The sequence below is a fragment of the Neurospora tetrasperma genome (assembly GCF_000213175.1).
Source record: "Neurospora tetrasperma FGSC 2508 unplaced genomic scaffold NEUTE1scaffold_1, whole genome shotgun sequence".
Lineage (NCBI taxonomy): Eukaryota > Fungi > Ascomycota > Sordariomycetes > Sordariales > Sordariaceae > Neurospora > Neurospora tetrasperma.
The window spans coordinates 4,697,857-4,709,439 of NW_009799099.1; the positions used below are offsets into that span (position 1 = coordinate 4,697,857).

Below are 11,583 nucleotides of genomic sequence, written 5' to 3' on the forward strand. Positions count from 1 at the left end.
TTCCTCTCTACCCTCCCATTCAATCTATTTACTTGCTAATGTCCTTTCTTCCGTTTTTTTTTTTTTTCTTTTTCTATCCGCGAATTGTATCCCACCTCAGGCAGTAGTCGAATTCCCACCCGCACAAGACAGATCAGTCCACGTTTAGTCGCTTTATTTCTTACATCTATTTAGTTCTTACCATTTTCAAGAAGAAAGACGTCAGGACTCCCAGTAAAGGGTTTGAGAATATTGGACACTACTTGTTGACTTGGATCGAACCCCAAGACGTACGTGTTCCTTTTATTTTGGTCATCAGAGTGAAGTGTAGCGACACATCAAACGGACCGCTCACCTATTGTACATCCACCCTCACCACCCACATCCTTCGTACCCCAAACATCTCCTCAAGCTTTCTGCTTCTCTTTCGCCTCCTCCTCCTTGAACCTCGCAACCAACTTCTCCATCAAAAACGGACTAAGTCCCAAGCTGTAACCATCCCAACCATTAGCAACACGTTAACCAAACAATCCCACCTCACCTCACCAAAATAAAATACTCACATGCCCTGATTCGTAACAACCCGATAAGTCCCACTCCCCTGAAACGTCCCCTCGATGATCTTGCCCTGCCCATCCACCTCCACGCTCCCAAAGATATCCTCTGGCCACGCAATCCTTCCAAAATCCACTGGCGTCCTCTCATCACTCAAGTGCACCCACCCTCCCCTACCCGCGCCTCCCGCGCCTCCCTCCGCTGACGCACCGCCGGCACCCGTGTCACTGCCCTTTTTGCCTACCTTTCTTGAGCCAGGACGAGGAAGGAAGGAGAAACCGGCTGGGGAAGCGAAGGCTTGGGCTTGTGATTGAAGACCGGGATCGGAGTAGGCATGTTCGGCGAGGACGGAGTTCAGGATGGAAAGAAAGTGGGGGTTGGTGGTGAAGGACTGGGGAGTTGGGGGTAGGGCGGTGGTGGTGCCGATGGAGAGGGTGGGTGTGGGAGGGGTGGTGGGGAGAAGGGAGAGGATGTAGCTTTTTGGGTCGTTTGGGTGGGGTAAGACTTTCTGTGATGGTGGGTGTTAGTATGGTCTTTGATGAGTTGTTGTGTGGTGAGGCTTGATTGGGGATGGAAAGGGAGATGGTGATGTGGTGAGGATGGGGGTTGTGGTGTAAGTGAGGGTGGGGTTGCTGGTGGAGGTGGATGGATAACTTGCGATGTTTGGGTTGGACGGTAAAGTCGTGAATGATCTGAATGCGCTTCGTAGCTTAGGAGCTACACAAACTCTTGTAGCAAGCATCATGACTGGCCGTATCAAATCTGATATCGAGAATGAGAAGGTTGGTGATGGCGTCAAAAGTTAGTTGATGTCACTCTGGTGCTGTTAATGCGTCTACTTGTAGCGTAGCTACCAGCTGTAGGTACCTCTCTAGCGCTGCCGGCGGCAACCAGGGTGGCCCTTGATGCCCCTGTTCCTGACTTTGTGGAGCCCGCATTGGCTGAAATCTGGGGTGAGCCCCACCAGAACGCGTCTGGTCCCCTGCTTCGTTTCTCAATTTACGCGTCTTCCAGACAGTGACAATGACGGAAATCACCACCACGAACACACTGGCAGACGGCCAATCGTAACCGACTACAATAAAATACAAGTCTAGCTGAGCTACCCAGACCACAGACACAATGATCGTTCAAAGTCCCCGCCAAAAGCGGACGAAAAACGGCCAGACAAACGCCCAAGACAGACCATCTCGACCGCAGCCACAAGCAGCCGCCGCCGGCTTCTTTGCGCTCAAGAACCCAGCGGGCCCATCCAACCCGATACCCTCGTCCTCCCCCGCCTTCGCTACTCCAGTACATCCACTGAAGCCGTTCCAACCTCCAGTCCTCACAAAAGCCGCAATCCTGCCCATCATCCTTCCTCCAGCGACACTACGACCGCTCGCCTTCCGAACCTTTACCAAGAAACACAGCCTAACACTTACATCAACTGCCCTACAAGAGCTCGCAACCTTTATCGGTAGACACTGTGGCTCAGGATGGAGGGAAGAAGGCCTGGCCGAAAAGGTGCTAGAAGAGGTAGCAAGGAGTTGGAAGAACCGCAATGGCGGCGTCATCGTGGAAGGCAACAGCCCCGAGCTGAAGGACATTCTCAAGACCCTCGAGGGCAACATGAGCGGAGGAAAGATCCTGACCGGGCCACGAAGCTTAAGCAGACAAAACAGTCTCTTGCTAGAGCCCGACCAAGAAGAACAACATGCGCATAGTCGACTCGGACTTCGGCCCGTGCCGTCATTAACCCGGGAGGATAGCAACACCAGCTTTGGCATGTCTGGGTTGGAGTTCACAGAAGAGCCGGAAGACGATTCGGTGAGAGATGTTAGGAGGTGGCTGAAGGTTATACATGCTTTCGATCAACCACGGTTGATGTATAATGTTGGAAAGAAGCATTTTGAGAGGTATGGTCCCTTATTACCCTCTTGACATAGGTGACACAGCTAACCTTTGCAGGGATCCTTCCAAACCCTCCCTGCTACCAGCCGCCTCCCACAAAACCGATGCCTTCCGCAACCGATACAACGTCATCCACCAGCGCATTCTTCGCAACGAAGCCTTCCAATCCTCCTCCGTCCAAGGCTCGAGCTTGCGCCAACGAACCAACGCCAGCGGCCTCTCCTCCCACAAGATTACCCCCATCGCCAACCTGCTCGGCCGCCATGGCAGCAACCACATGCTGCTGGGCATGCTTGTTGTCCTTCCCACTGGCTCTCTTGCCATCAGCGACCTGACGGGCACCATTACTCTCGACCTCTCCCACGCTGTCGCCATCCCTGAAGATTCTGCCTGGTTCACACCGGGAATGATTGTTCTCATCGACGGCGTCTACGAAGAGGAGGAGGAAACCATGACCATGGGCAACGGTCTCAGTGGTAGCAGCGGCGTGGGCGGTACCATCGGCGGCCGGTTCCAAGGTTTCTTCATCGGCCAGCCACCATGTGAAAAGCGCCGCGTTACGCTCGGGGTTAGTGGGCCCGACGGCACCGGCGCTGATCATACTATTGGCGGCGGATTTGGCTGGATCGACTTCCTAGGCGTAGGCAGTGAGAGGGCAGTCGGGTCCAAAATGCGCAAGTTGGAGCACAGAATTCTGCGGCAACCAGCGCTGTTGGAGGATGGCAGGCCGTCGAGGGGTAGAGCGGTGATTATTGGCGAGTTGAACCTAGATCAGCCGAGGAGTTTGCAGGCACTGAGGAAAATCTTGGGTCTCTATGCTAGTGATCCTGAAGGGTGCACACCTATGACGTTTGTGCTGGCAGGTAACTTCACGCAGCATGCTGTCATGGCGAGGGGCGGGAGTGGGGGCAGTATCGAGTACAAGGAGTTTTTCGATGCGTTGGCATCGACACTGGCGGATTTCCCTAGTCTGCTCACGACGGCCACCTTTGTTTTTGTGCCAGGTGACAACGACGGGTGGATGTCTGCCTTCTCAGGTGGTGCGGCAACTCCTTTGCCGAGGAAACCCGTCCCAGATCTGTTTACTTCCCGCATCAGGAGGGTATTCGCAGCAGCGAATGCTGAAGCCGGCCTAGCCAATCCCGGCAAAGAAACAGAAAAGGATGCAGGCAAGAGGAAAGGCGGCGAAGCTGTCTGGACCACCAACCCAAGTAGGATAACCCTTTTCGGGCCTAGTCACGAAATGGTTCTTTTCCGAGATGACATCTCTGCCCGGCTACGACGAGCTTCTGTCCGTCTTAAGAACACGAGCAAAGCCCCCGTCGAGCCGGAACCCCCAACCAACGGCAACGACGACTCGGCAATGGATAACCAATGTCCACCCTCCTCCCTCCCTGACGCCCCCGATGCAGACGATGAAGACATGGCCGACACAACCATGACCGACGCCATGGATGTCGATTCTGCCCCTGCCCTTAACCAAAAGACTACCATGCTACCTCCATCTTCTATACCCTACGACGTCCTCGCCGCCCGCAAGCTAGTGAAAACCATTCTCGACCAAGGCTACCTCGCTCCTTTCCGGCAAGCTATTCGTCCGGTACATTGGGACTATACTTCTGCCATGTACCTCTACCCGCTGCCGACGGCCATGGTACTGGTGGATACTACCGCTCCGCCGTTTTGCGTGACGTATGAGGGGTGCCACGTGATAAATCCGGGGAGCATATTAGTGCCGGGGAGGAAGGGGGCGGCACGGTGGGTTGAGTATGAGTTACCGGGAGTGGGAGGGACGGGGACGGGTGGGGGGAGAGTTAGGGAGTGTACATTTTGAAGTTGTGCACATTTTGAGTGAAATGTTGGATTGTCTGGAGAAAAATCTGCATTGAGCTTACAACGAGGCTGTGCTGGGAGATCTTGCTCTTCGATCGGTCTTGGGGCTGGGACCATCGGCTGTGTAAAGGTGATCGAGGGAAATGGTAACTCGTGTTGCTGGAAGGGCGCTACGGTGGCAGGGCACAATCGAACTTCGAACACGGTGGGCATCTCTGGCGCCATCAATTTCTTTCCGTCGATCTCATGCCTCGCTCCCTGTTGTACTGCAACTTCACGTCATGGCTGTACTCCCCGTTACAACGCATGAAGTGACAAACAGGCTTCAGCTTGCTTATCTATACCGGAGACTAAATCACCGGAGATTAGATCGGCTTAGCGCAAACCTCCCCAGCCTTCCTGTCAGCAGTATACCTTGTTGCATGCTTCAAGAGCATTGAGTACCACGTCGAACGGTGATTGGTTTATTAATTCAAGATAAGATGGTACCTGCCCCCGCGACATGAACGTGTTTTCATCTGGTCTTCGTGGTGTGATTTACTCTTCTCTCTTTTTCTTCTCCCTTTGGCTTTTCCATGTTGATGAATCTACTGAACTGTGAAGCACGCCATAGGGCGACAGCCTCTAACACGACGCCTGCCGACATCTCACGGCGTCCGATACATGAAGGCCATAATCATGGATTTGCGCGATTCAGATGATGACTGTCAGCAGACACTCGGCCAGATCGCTCGGCAACATGGCCAATCAATTGTCGAGTTGCTTGTGCAAATACAGAAAGCCAGAACGGAGGAATGGAAGCCAACAAAATTTCTCCAGCCGCTGGAGTGCCTCCAACTCATCGGCCGCCCTCAGAGCCACACAGCCCTCAGAAACAACTTGGCTGGAACGATTAAACCGCTTCATAGTGATACAGTCACCGTTCCCAAGCTATTGGAGGATATCAAAGTACAACGGGGGCTTCCACGGATTTTCACCGGGCAAGGAGTTTCGGTCCAGAACGAGGGCAGGTTTATGAACCGCAGTCACCTTAACGTTCTCGACGGTCAGACCAAGTACATTGCTGTATCCTACACGTGGAATCCACCAGATGGACACGATAACACCTCCGGTCGATATTGGATAGCGAAGAGGGCCGGGAATGGCTTTGAACAGTCGCCGATACGCAATAGTCTCCTCGACCGTATCACCAACTACATGCGAGCACTATGTGTGGAACACCTTTGGATCGATCAGCATTGCATTGTCCAGACCACAACATGCACAATGAGTCACTGCGCTCATGACGACTGCAACGAAAAGCGGGAGGCAGTGCACGCTATGGACCTCGTCTTTGCATCCAGCGAATATCCCACGGCCTTCCTTTCACAATCTATCGATACATGGTGGGATCTGCGTTTGTTGCACGGTCTTCTTCGGCATTCATGGCTCATGCATTACAGCTCGTATTGTTATGGCGTTAGTCTACGATCCCATCGGGTTCGACATGCTAAAGATACGCTGAAACTCGTGCACCGCCTCATGTGTGACCCTTGGTGGGCGAGAGCATGGCCATTTCAGGAGAGACATGTGACGAACTCAAGGTTGCAGCTGCTTTGGCGATATCCTCCCCACCTCGAGAAGCGAAAGCAGGCGCTGTTTCCAGAGATGCAAGTTCCAGGAGAGATCAGCATTCAAGCTATTGAATTCCTTACCCAGGCTGACATGTTGTGCCGTGCGATGGTCCGACATATTTCCAGCGAACTACATCCTGAAGAGAAGGAAATGATACGCCAAGTCTTTCAAGCTGTCGTTCACGACGGGCCATGGCTCGGATCGCTTCCTTTAATACCCCCTCTCGTTGACACAGTCATCTCAAAAGACATAGCAAAGCCCTGGGACCGTGTTGCTATTATAGGTAATTGCTGTCGATACACCAAAAGACTAGAGCTTCAGTACCTGCAGCAGACGGATAAAAGCCTTAGTATCTCTATCCTAGCCCTCGTTCTTTTGAATGGAGAGGTGCTCAACAATCGCCGAAAGCGAGACCAACAGAGAGCAGCCGACATGACAGTCTCTCAATATCTAACGTCGCGGCTATGCAGGACCGGATACTACGCAAGCCGATGTGGCTTTCTCGACGTTACGTTTACCATGAAGGGTATTCGAACAGAAGGACACCTGTGGAAGTTAGGCAAGGTTATCGACGGCACCGTATGGTCGGTCGGCGACCCTGTTATCTTTAAACCGGATCCTTCCAAATGGCCAATGGATAACAGTAAAGATGCGAACGAGCATCGCTGCTGGTGGAGAGCAGTACGATGTCGAATCCTGATTGCGAAACTCAAAGCTTCTGGCTATAGCAATCTAGCAGAGAACCTTCAACAGCTTTTGAGACACTCCATAACTGCTTGCTTATTCCGCCCGAACCATTCGAAAGGAGGGCAGAGTACGCCGCCACTCGCGACCCTCGAAGTGATTGATGCAATTGGTCGTGGGAAGAAGGTCAGAGTAGGATGTCTCTGGCACCCTGGACTGCCCTCGAAGCCATCATCTTATAGTGCTCTGTTTGTTTGGGAAGGAGACGAGCTCGAAGATCCGGAAGACCACCAGCAGAACAATACTCTCTTCTCGACAATGGTGTTTACGGCCACTCGAGTGAACGATTTCAGCTCCCCTTTTGATCCCATCGACGAGCATCCAAAATTCTCCTCTGAAGAGGGGAAATTTCATCGACATCTGTCGTTGGAGGTGGAAATAGAAAACCCGGGTGCCAAGAATGTTGTCTTCAGCAAGAGAGCTGGAAATCTACCATCGCTAAAGACCAAGCGATGGATCAGCGGTCTGCATTTCCCAGATATCTGCATGCGCCCATCACGTCAAGTTGTGTTTCCTTGGCCCCATGAGCTGGCGGCCATTGGAGGCCGTCATAGGGTTCATGATTCCCGTCCGAGCCGAACAAAGATATATGGTGAAATAGCTTCGAACCTATACAAATGGGATAACCCTATATATGAACGTACAGGAAGGCGGTAGCGCTCCACACAGCTTGATTTCATTCCAAAGCAGAACCTTTTAAGGCCATTTTACCAATGTCAAACATACACAAACCAATAGATGTTACTTTTGTTATTTAGATTGTTCGATACTTGCTTTTTTACGAATAGGTAGGTACATAGGTGCTCATGAAATGCGTTTAGCATTTGCCCCCTTTTAACCCCCATGGGGTTGAGAAGTAGAGTAAGACGACAAACACATTCTCCATGGACCTCGTACTATTGTGACCGTCGAAGGTAGATACCATGGATAGGAGTTTTCTACTTCAAACTGTAGCAAAGCTATTTCAATGCCATCTACTCTACAAGCTTCAAGCAGACGAAAACGTTTAGGCATCACTATTACGAAAGAGTAGGTAGCTTCTTTGCTGCCGTCACAGAGGTCTTACAGTTTAGTAGCACCTCAATAAGAAGAAGTATTATTTTGCCCCCTCTTTCGCGCCACAGAGTGGTGGAAAGATGTAGCGCGAGGTAGACGTAAGGTCGTAAAACAAGACATCAAAACAGTACAATGGCATAGATAGTTATGCCCGTCGTACGCATCGACTGCACAGGTCCACTTTATCGTGAGGCTGTTCCCACACTCAAACACCTGTGCAGTCTTGGCAAGCGGTGCGTGCGTGCACACACACACACACCGCATTTGACAAATCTAGCCATTTGACATTGCTTTACACGACTTAATTCAATTGTTTAATATTGAAATCTATACAAAACTGGCATAAAAAGTCGATATTTCAATACTCTAAATTATACAATTATTTATTTTAATATTTATATTGTCTTTTTAATTATTATCGATATCGTATACTACCCCAATACCCGCTAGAAAGTATTAATAATAATAATACTAGTAAATAATAAGTATTCTAATAATATTATTAAAACTATCAGTATAAACATACGAAGTATATAGAGATATAAGTGTACTTTAGCAGATATTAGTAAGGTATTTATACTGTTGCAAACCCCCTAGAATATTAAAAAGCTTCCTATATAGGCGCTTAAAGTATAATATATACTATATTACTCTCTATACTTTATTAACTATAATTAATATTATAAAGGAAATTATAAACCTTCTTATATTAAAACCCAATTTATACCTTGACGAAATTTGTACTTTCCTAACCGACGAGTATAACGTATACGTTTCGACTGAGACTGTACAGTAGCACCTTCAATAAAAAAAGTAGAAAAAAAAGCGATTCTATATAAAAGTATTATAATAATCTCCTGTACTAATAGCTAAATAAATATTAAAAATCTCTTTATTTACTGTAAAAATATTTGTATTTTATAACGAGTCTAATATAAATCGAAGGGATAGCGCTCGTTATACTAATTAGGCACCCCGTAGTATTATTGTAATAATATTAAATAAATTTATCTATAGTACGTAATATTACTTTCTCCCAGTTATTATAATAAATAGACTACTTAATGTACTAATATTTAGAAGTATAACGGACTTAGCTGAAGTTTAGGATTAAATAGTAAAATATTTACTCCTTAAAATAAATTTATCTCCTGGCTGCAATAGTATTTTCATAATAAATAATACTAATTAGCACCCCTATACCGAACTTTAGTATGTATACAATTAGAAGGGGGTTCTATTATAGTATTTACTACTATACTCTCCCGAATTTAATCTAATTGAAATATACTTTAATAATTTTAAATAGTAATTTAAGAGGGTATATTGTAATAAAGGTGGTAATAAAATATTAAATAACAATTTTACTACGTTTCTTAAACGATTAGCGTAGAACGTGGGGTATAAAATATAATAGATCTATAGCTATTTTAAGAACGTAAAGCTAATAATAAATCGCATTAATAATGTAAATAGAAATTATAGGGAGTTATATATTAATAAGCTAATTGAATAAAAAAAAATAGGTATTATATCGGGGTGGCGGTAAGGAATATAGAAGGGAGAAATAGATTTATATGTATTAAATTGAGTTATGTGCCAGAAATACTAGAAATACTAAAAATGCTAAAAATATTAGAAGTGCTAAAAGTGCTAAAAGTGTTAGAAATCGTATTTATTTATATAATAATACTAAAATGCTAAAAACCCCTCTCTTTTACTATAAATCAATTCGTATTATTGTTATTACTCGTTAGGACCATTAGTAGTAGTACTACCTACTATAAAAGTAAAAGCTCTAGCAACGCTATATTCGAATACAATATTAAATTGAGGGTCTAAAATATATACTAATTAATTAAATTATAGTAATAGGGGTTAGAGGGTATATATACTATAGCTTAACTACGTCGCTAATACTACGTACTCGGTTTTAAGGAAATCTTTAATACCGTCCCTAAATACTATATAGAAATCGCAAGTAAATCCCAGCCTCATAAACCACTCTACTAATTATTCTCTAAATATAAATATATTAAGAGGCGCCTCTTTATTCTAAAGCTCATTCCTCAAAGCGATTAGAACTCTATACGCTAGCCCTACCTTAGTCGATTTCCTAATATAATAATATTAATAAAAGGATTTAAAGAACTTAGTAATAAACTCTTTAGCCAATCAATTAAGCAGGGCGGAGGGTAGTAATAATAAACGGAAACCGAAAATTAAGGGTATAAATAAATGTAGTATAAATAACTCTCCGGCCTCTATTAGGAATTCTCTAATCTTCTTACCCTCGTCCCCCTCGCCCGCTACTAATAGTAATATAATTAATAGTAATACCTATAGCTAAATAGAGACTATAGTCGCTATAGAAATAGGAGGGGGGTTAGTATATCTAGTGGTAAAAATCTTATAGTCAATCGAATACTTATAGAATATAATAGTAAAATATTGTAAAGGCGTATACAAATTAATAATTATTACTTTACTTAATAGAAGGAAAGCGCCTACTATATTATTATAATTAGAGCCGCTCGTAATTACCGAATTAACTATAAAGCCGCCGGTAATATAAGAAGGAAGTAATTAAATTTAAAGAAATTAAAAGTAGGGAGGAAAATACTAGTAGAATAATAGGTATAATAAGTATAAAGAAGGAGGGTATAGCTAATATAAACCTCTAAAATTATCCCTCTTTAACGTAGTTTATAATAGACTATTTATAGTCTCTATATTAATACTACTATTACTATTATTAATATTATTAATAATATTAATATTACCTAATAAATTATCGCCTCCTCTCTTACATCTACTACTATTACTAATATTAATAGAAATAGCTACTACTTTATTCCCTAATATCTCTCGCAATAAATTACCAGGCGGGTTAACTACTATAACCTTCCCTAATAAGATTGCGTATACCTACTTACTTATATTTGTAATATTAAAGTTATAATAGGTTATACTCCCGTTGATAATATAGTATATCTAATATTCAATAACCTTAATATAATTCTTACAATTATAATTAAGATTATACGCCTATACCTATACTAACTTTTAATATATAGTACCATATAACTTTACTCCTATATACTCCTCTTATTACTAGTCCTCTTCTAAATTCTTCTTAACTTCTACTAATATAGTATTTGTCACGAGCGACGTGGTCACGAGAGGCAAGCTAACACGTTGATACCAGGTCTATTGTAGAATCACAAGATGAAGAAGAAAAGAGGGAAACGTGCAAAGGTGCACGCGGGGTCTGGGGTTTTGACCCAGAGCCTGTGCGCCGGCCTAGAGCCTATGCGCCGGCCCGGCAACGGGTCGGTCACATATCTGGCTACACGGCTGCACCCCATGCCAAGGCCTGTCCGCCAGTGCCGTAACATTACCCCCCCGGTACAAAAAGACTCGTCCCGAGTCGTGCGAAACCGTGAAGAAAGCTATCATATATATAGTGGGTCCCCATCCCATCCCGCTAACCAAAATCATGTAAAAAAGTCGCCGTTACCTTGGCTCGAACACGGTCGCTTTCCAGACAGAGGGGGGGTGTCCTCGGGTTTTTGATTGGTCAATTGGTTCTGGGCCCCCGAGCCTTTCCCAACTGCGCCAAACATCCACCGCGGCATGTTGAACAACTAATTTGCCAACATTGCTCAATCACACCCTCTGGCCTTCGTCCTTGTCCTTGAAAATTATTTCCTTGCGCCAATGTAACGCCTCGTCAGTCTTGCCCCTTTCCTCAGCGGGACATTATCATCATCGTGATCCGGATCAAACTCGTCCGCCTCAGCCGCTTGCAGCCATTGGTCCAGTCGCTTTGGCGGTCCTGGTTGTTCGGATATTCATCATGAAAGGATTTGAGGTGGCGAGGTGGAGTTTTTGAAGTTGCTCGCATCG

At 45.8% G+C, this 11,583-nt stretch overlaps 3 protein-coding genes across 3 annotated transcripts; 2 read left to right on the forward strand and 1 right to left on the reverse strand.

The window, feature by feature from the left end:
• Positions 1 to 260: 260 nt before the first annotated feature.
• On the reverse strand, positions 261 to 1,276 carry NEUTE1DRAFT_127990 (uncharacterized protein; the record flags this gene model as incomplete). Its single annotated transcript, XM_009850136.1, has 3 exons — positions 261 to 468; positions 543 to 1,042; positions 1,262 to 1,276. The coding sequence occupies 3 exons, from the start codon at positions 1,274 to 1,276 to the stop codon at positions 387 to 389; spliced, it is 597 nt and encodes a 198-aa protein (XP_009848438.1).
• Positions 1,277 to 1,656: 380 nt separating this feature from the next.
• Positions 1,657 to 4,430, forward strand: NEUTE1DRAFT_120353 (uncharacterized protein; the record flags this gene model as incomplete). Its single annotated transcript, XM_009850137.1, has 2 exons — positions 1,657 to 2,432; positions 2,485 to 4,430. The coding sequence occupies 2 exons, from the start codon at positions 1,657 to 1,659 to the stop codon at positions 4,259 to 4,261; spliced, it is 2,553 nt and encodes an 850-aa protein (XP_009848439.1).
• A 508-nt stretch (positions 4,431 to 4,938) lies between these two features.
• Positions 4,939 to 8,991, forward strand: NEUTE1DRAFT_107863 (uncharacterized protein; the record flags this gene model as incomplete). Its single annotated transcript, XM_009850138.1, has 11 exons — positions 4,939 to 6,157; positions 6,188 to 7,271; positions 7,377 to 7,406; positions 7,440 to 7,479; positions 7,573 to 7,647; positions 7,816 to 7,911; positions 8,212 to 8,244; positions 8,692 to 8,694; positions 8,755 to 8,756; positions 8,867 to 8,886; positions 8,984 to 8,991. The coding sequence occupies 11 exons, from the start codon at positions 4,939 to 4,941 to the stop codon at positions 8,989 to 8,991; spliced, it is 2,610 nt and encodes an 869-aa protein (XP_009848440.1).
• Positions 8,992 to 11,583: the final 2,592 nt, after the last annotated feature.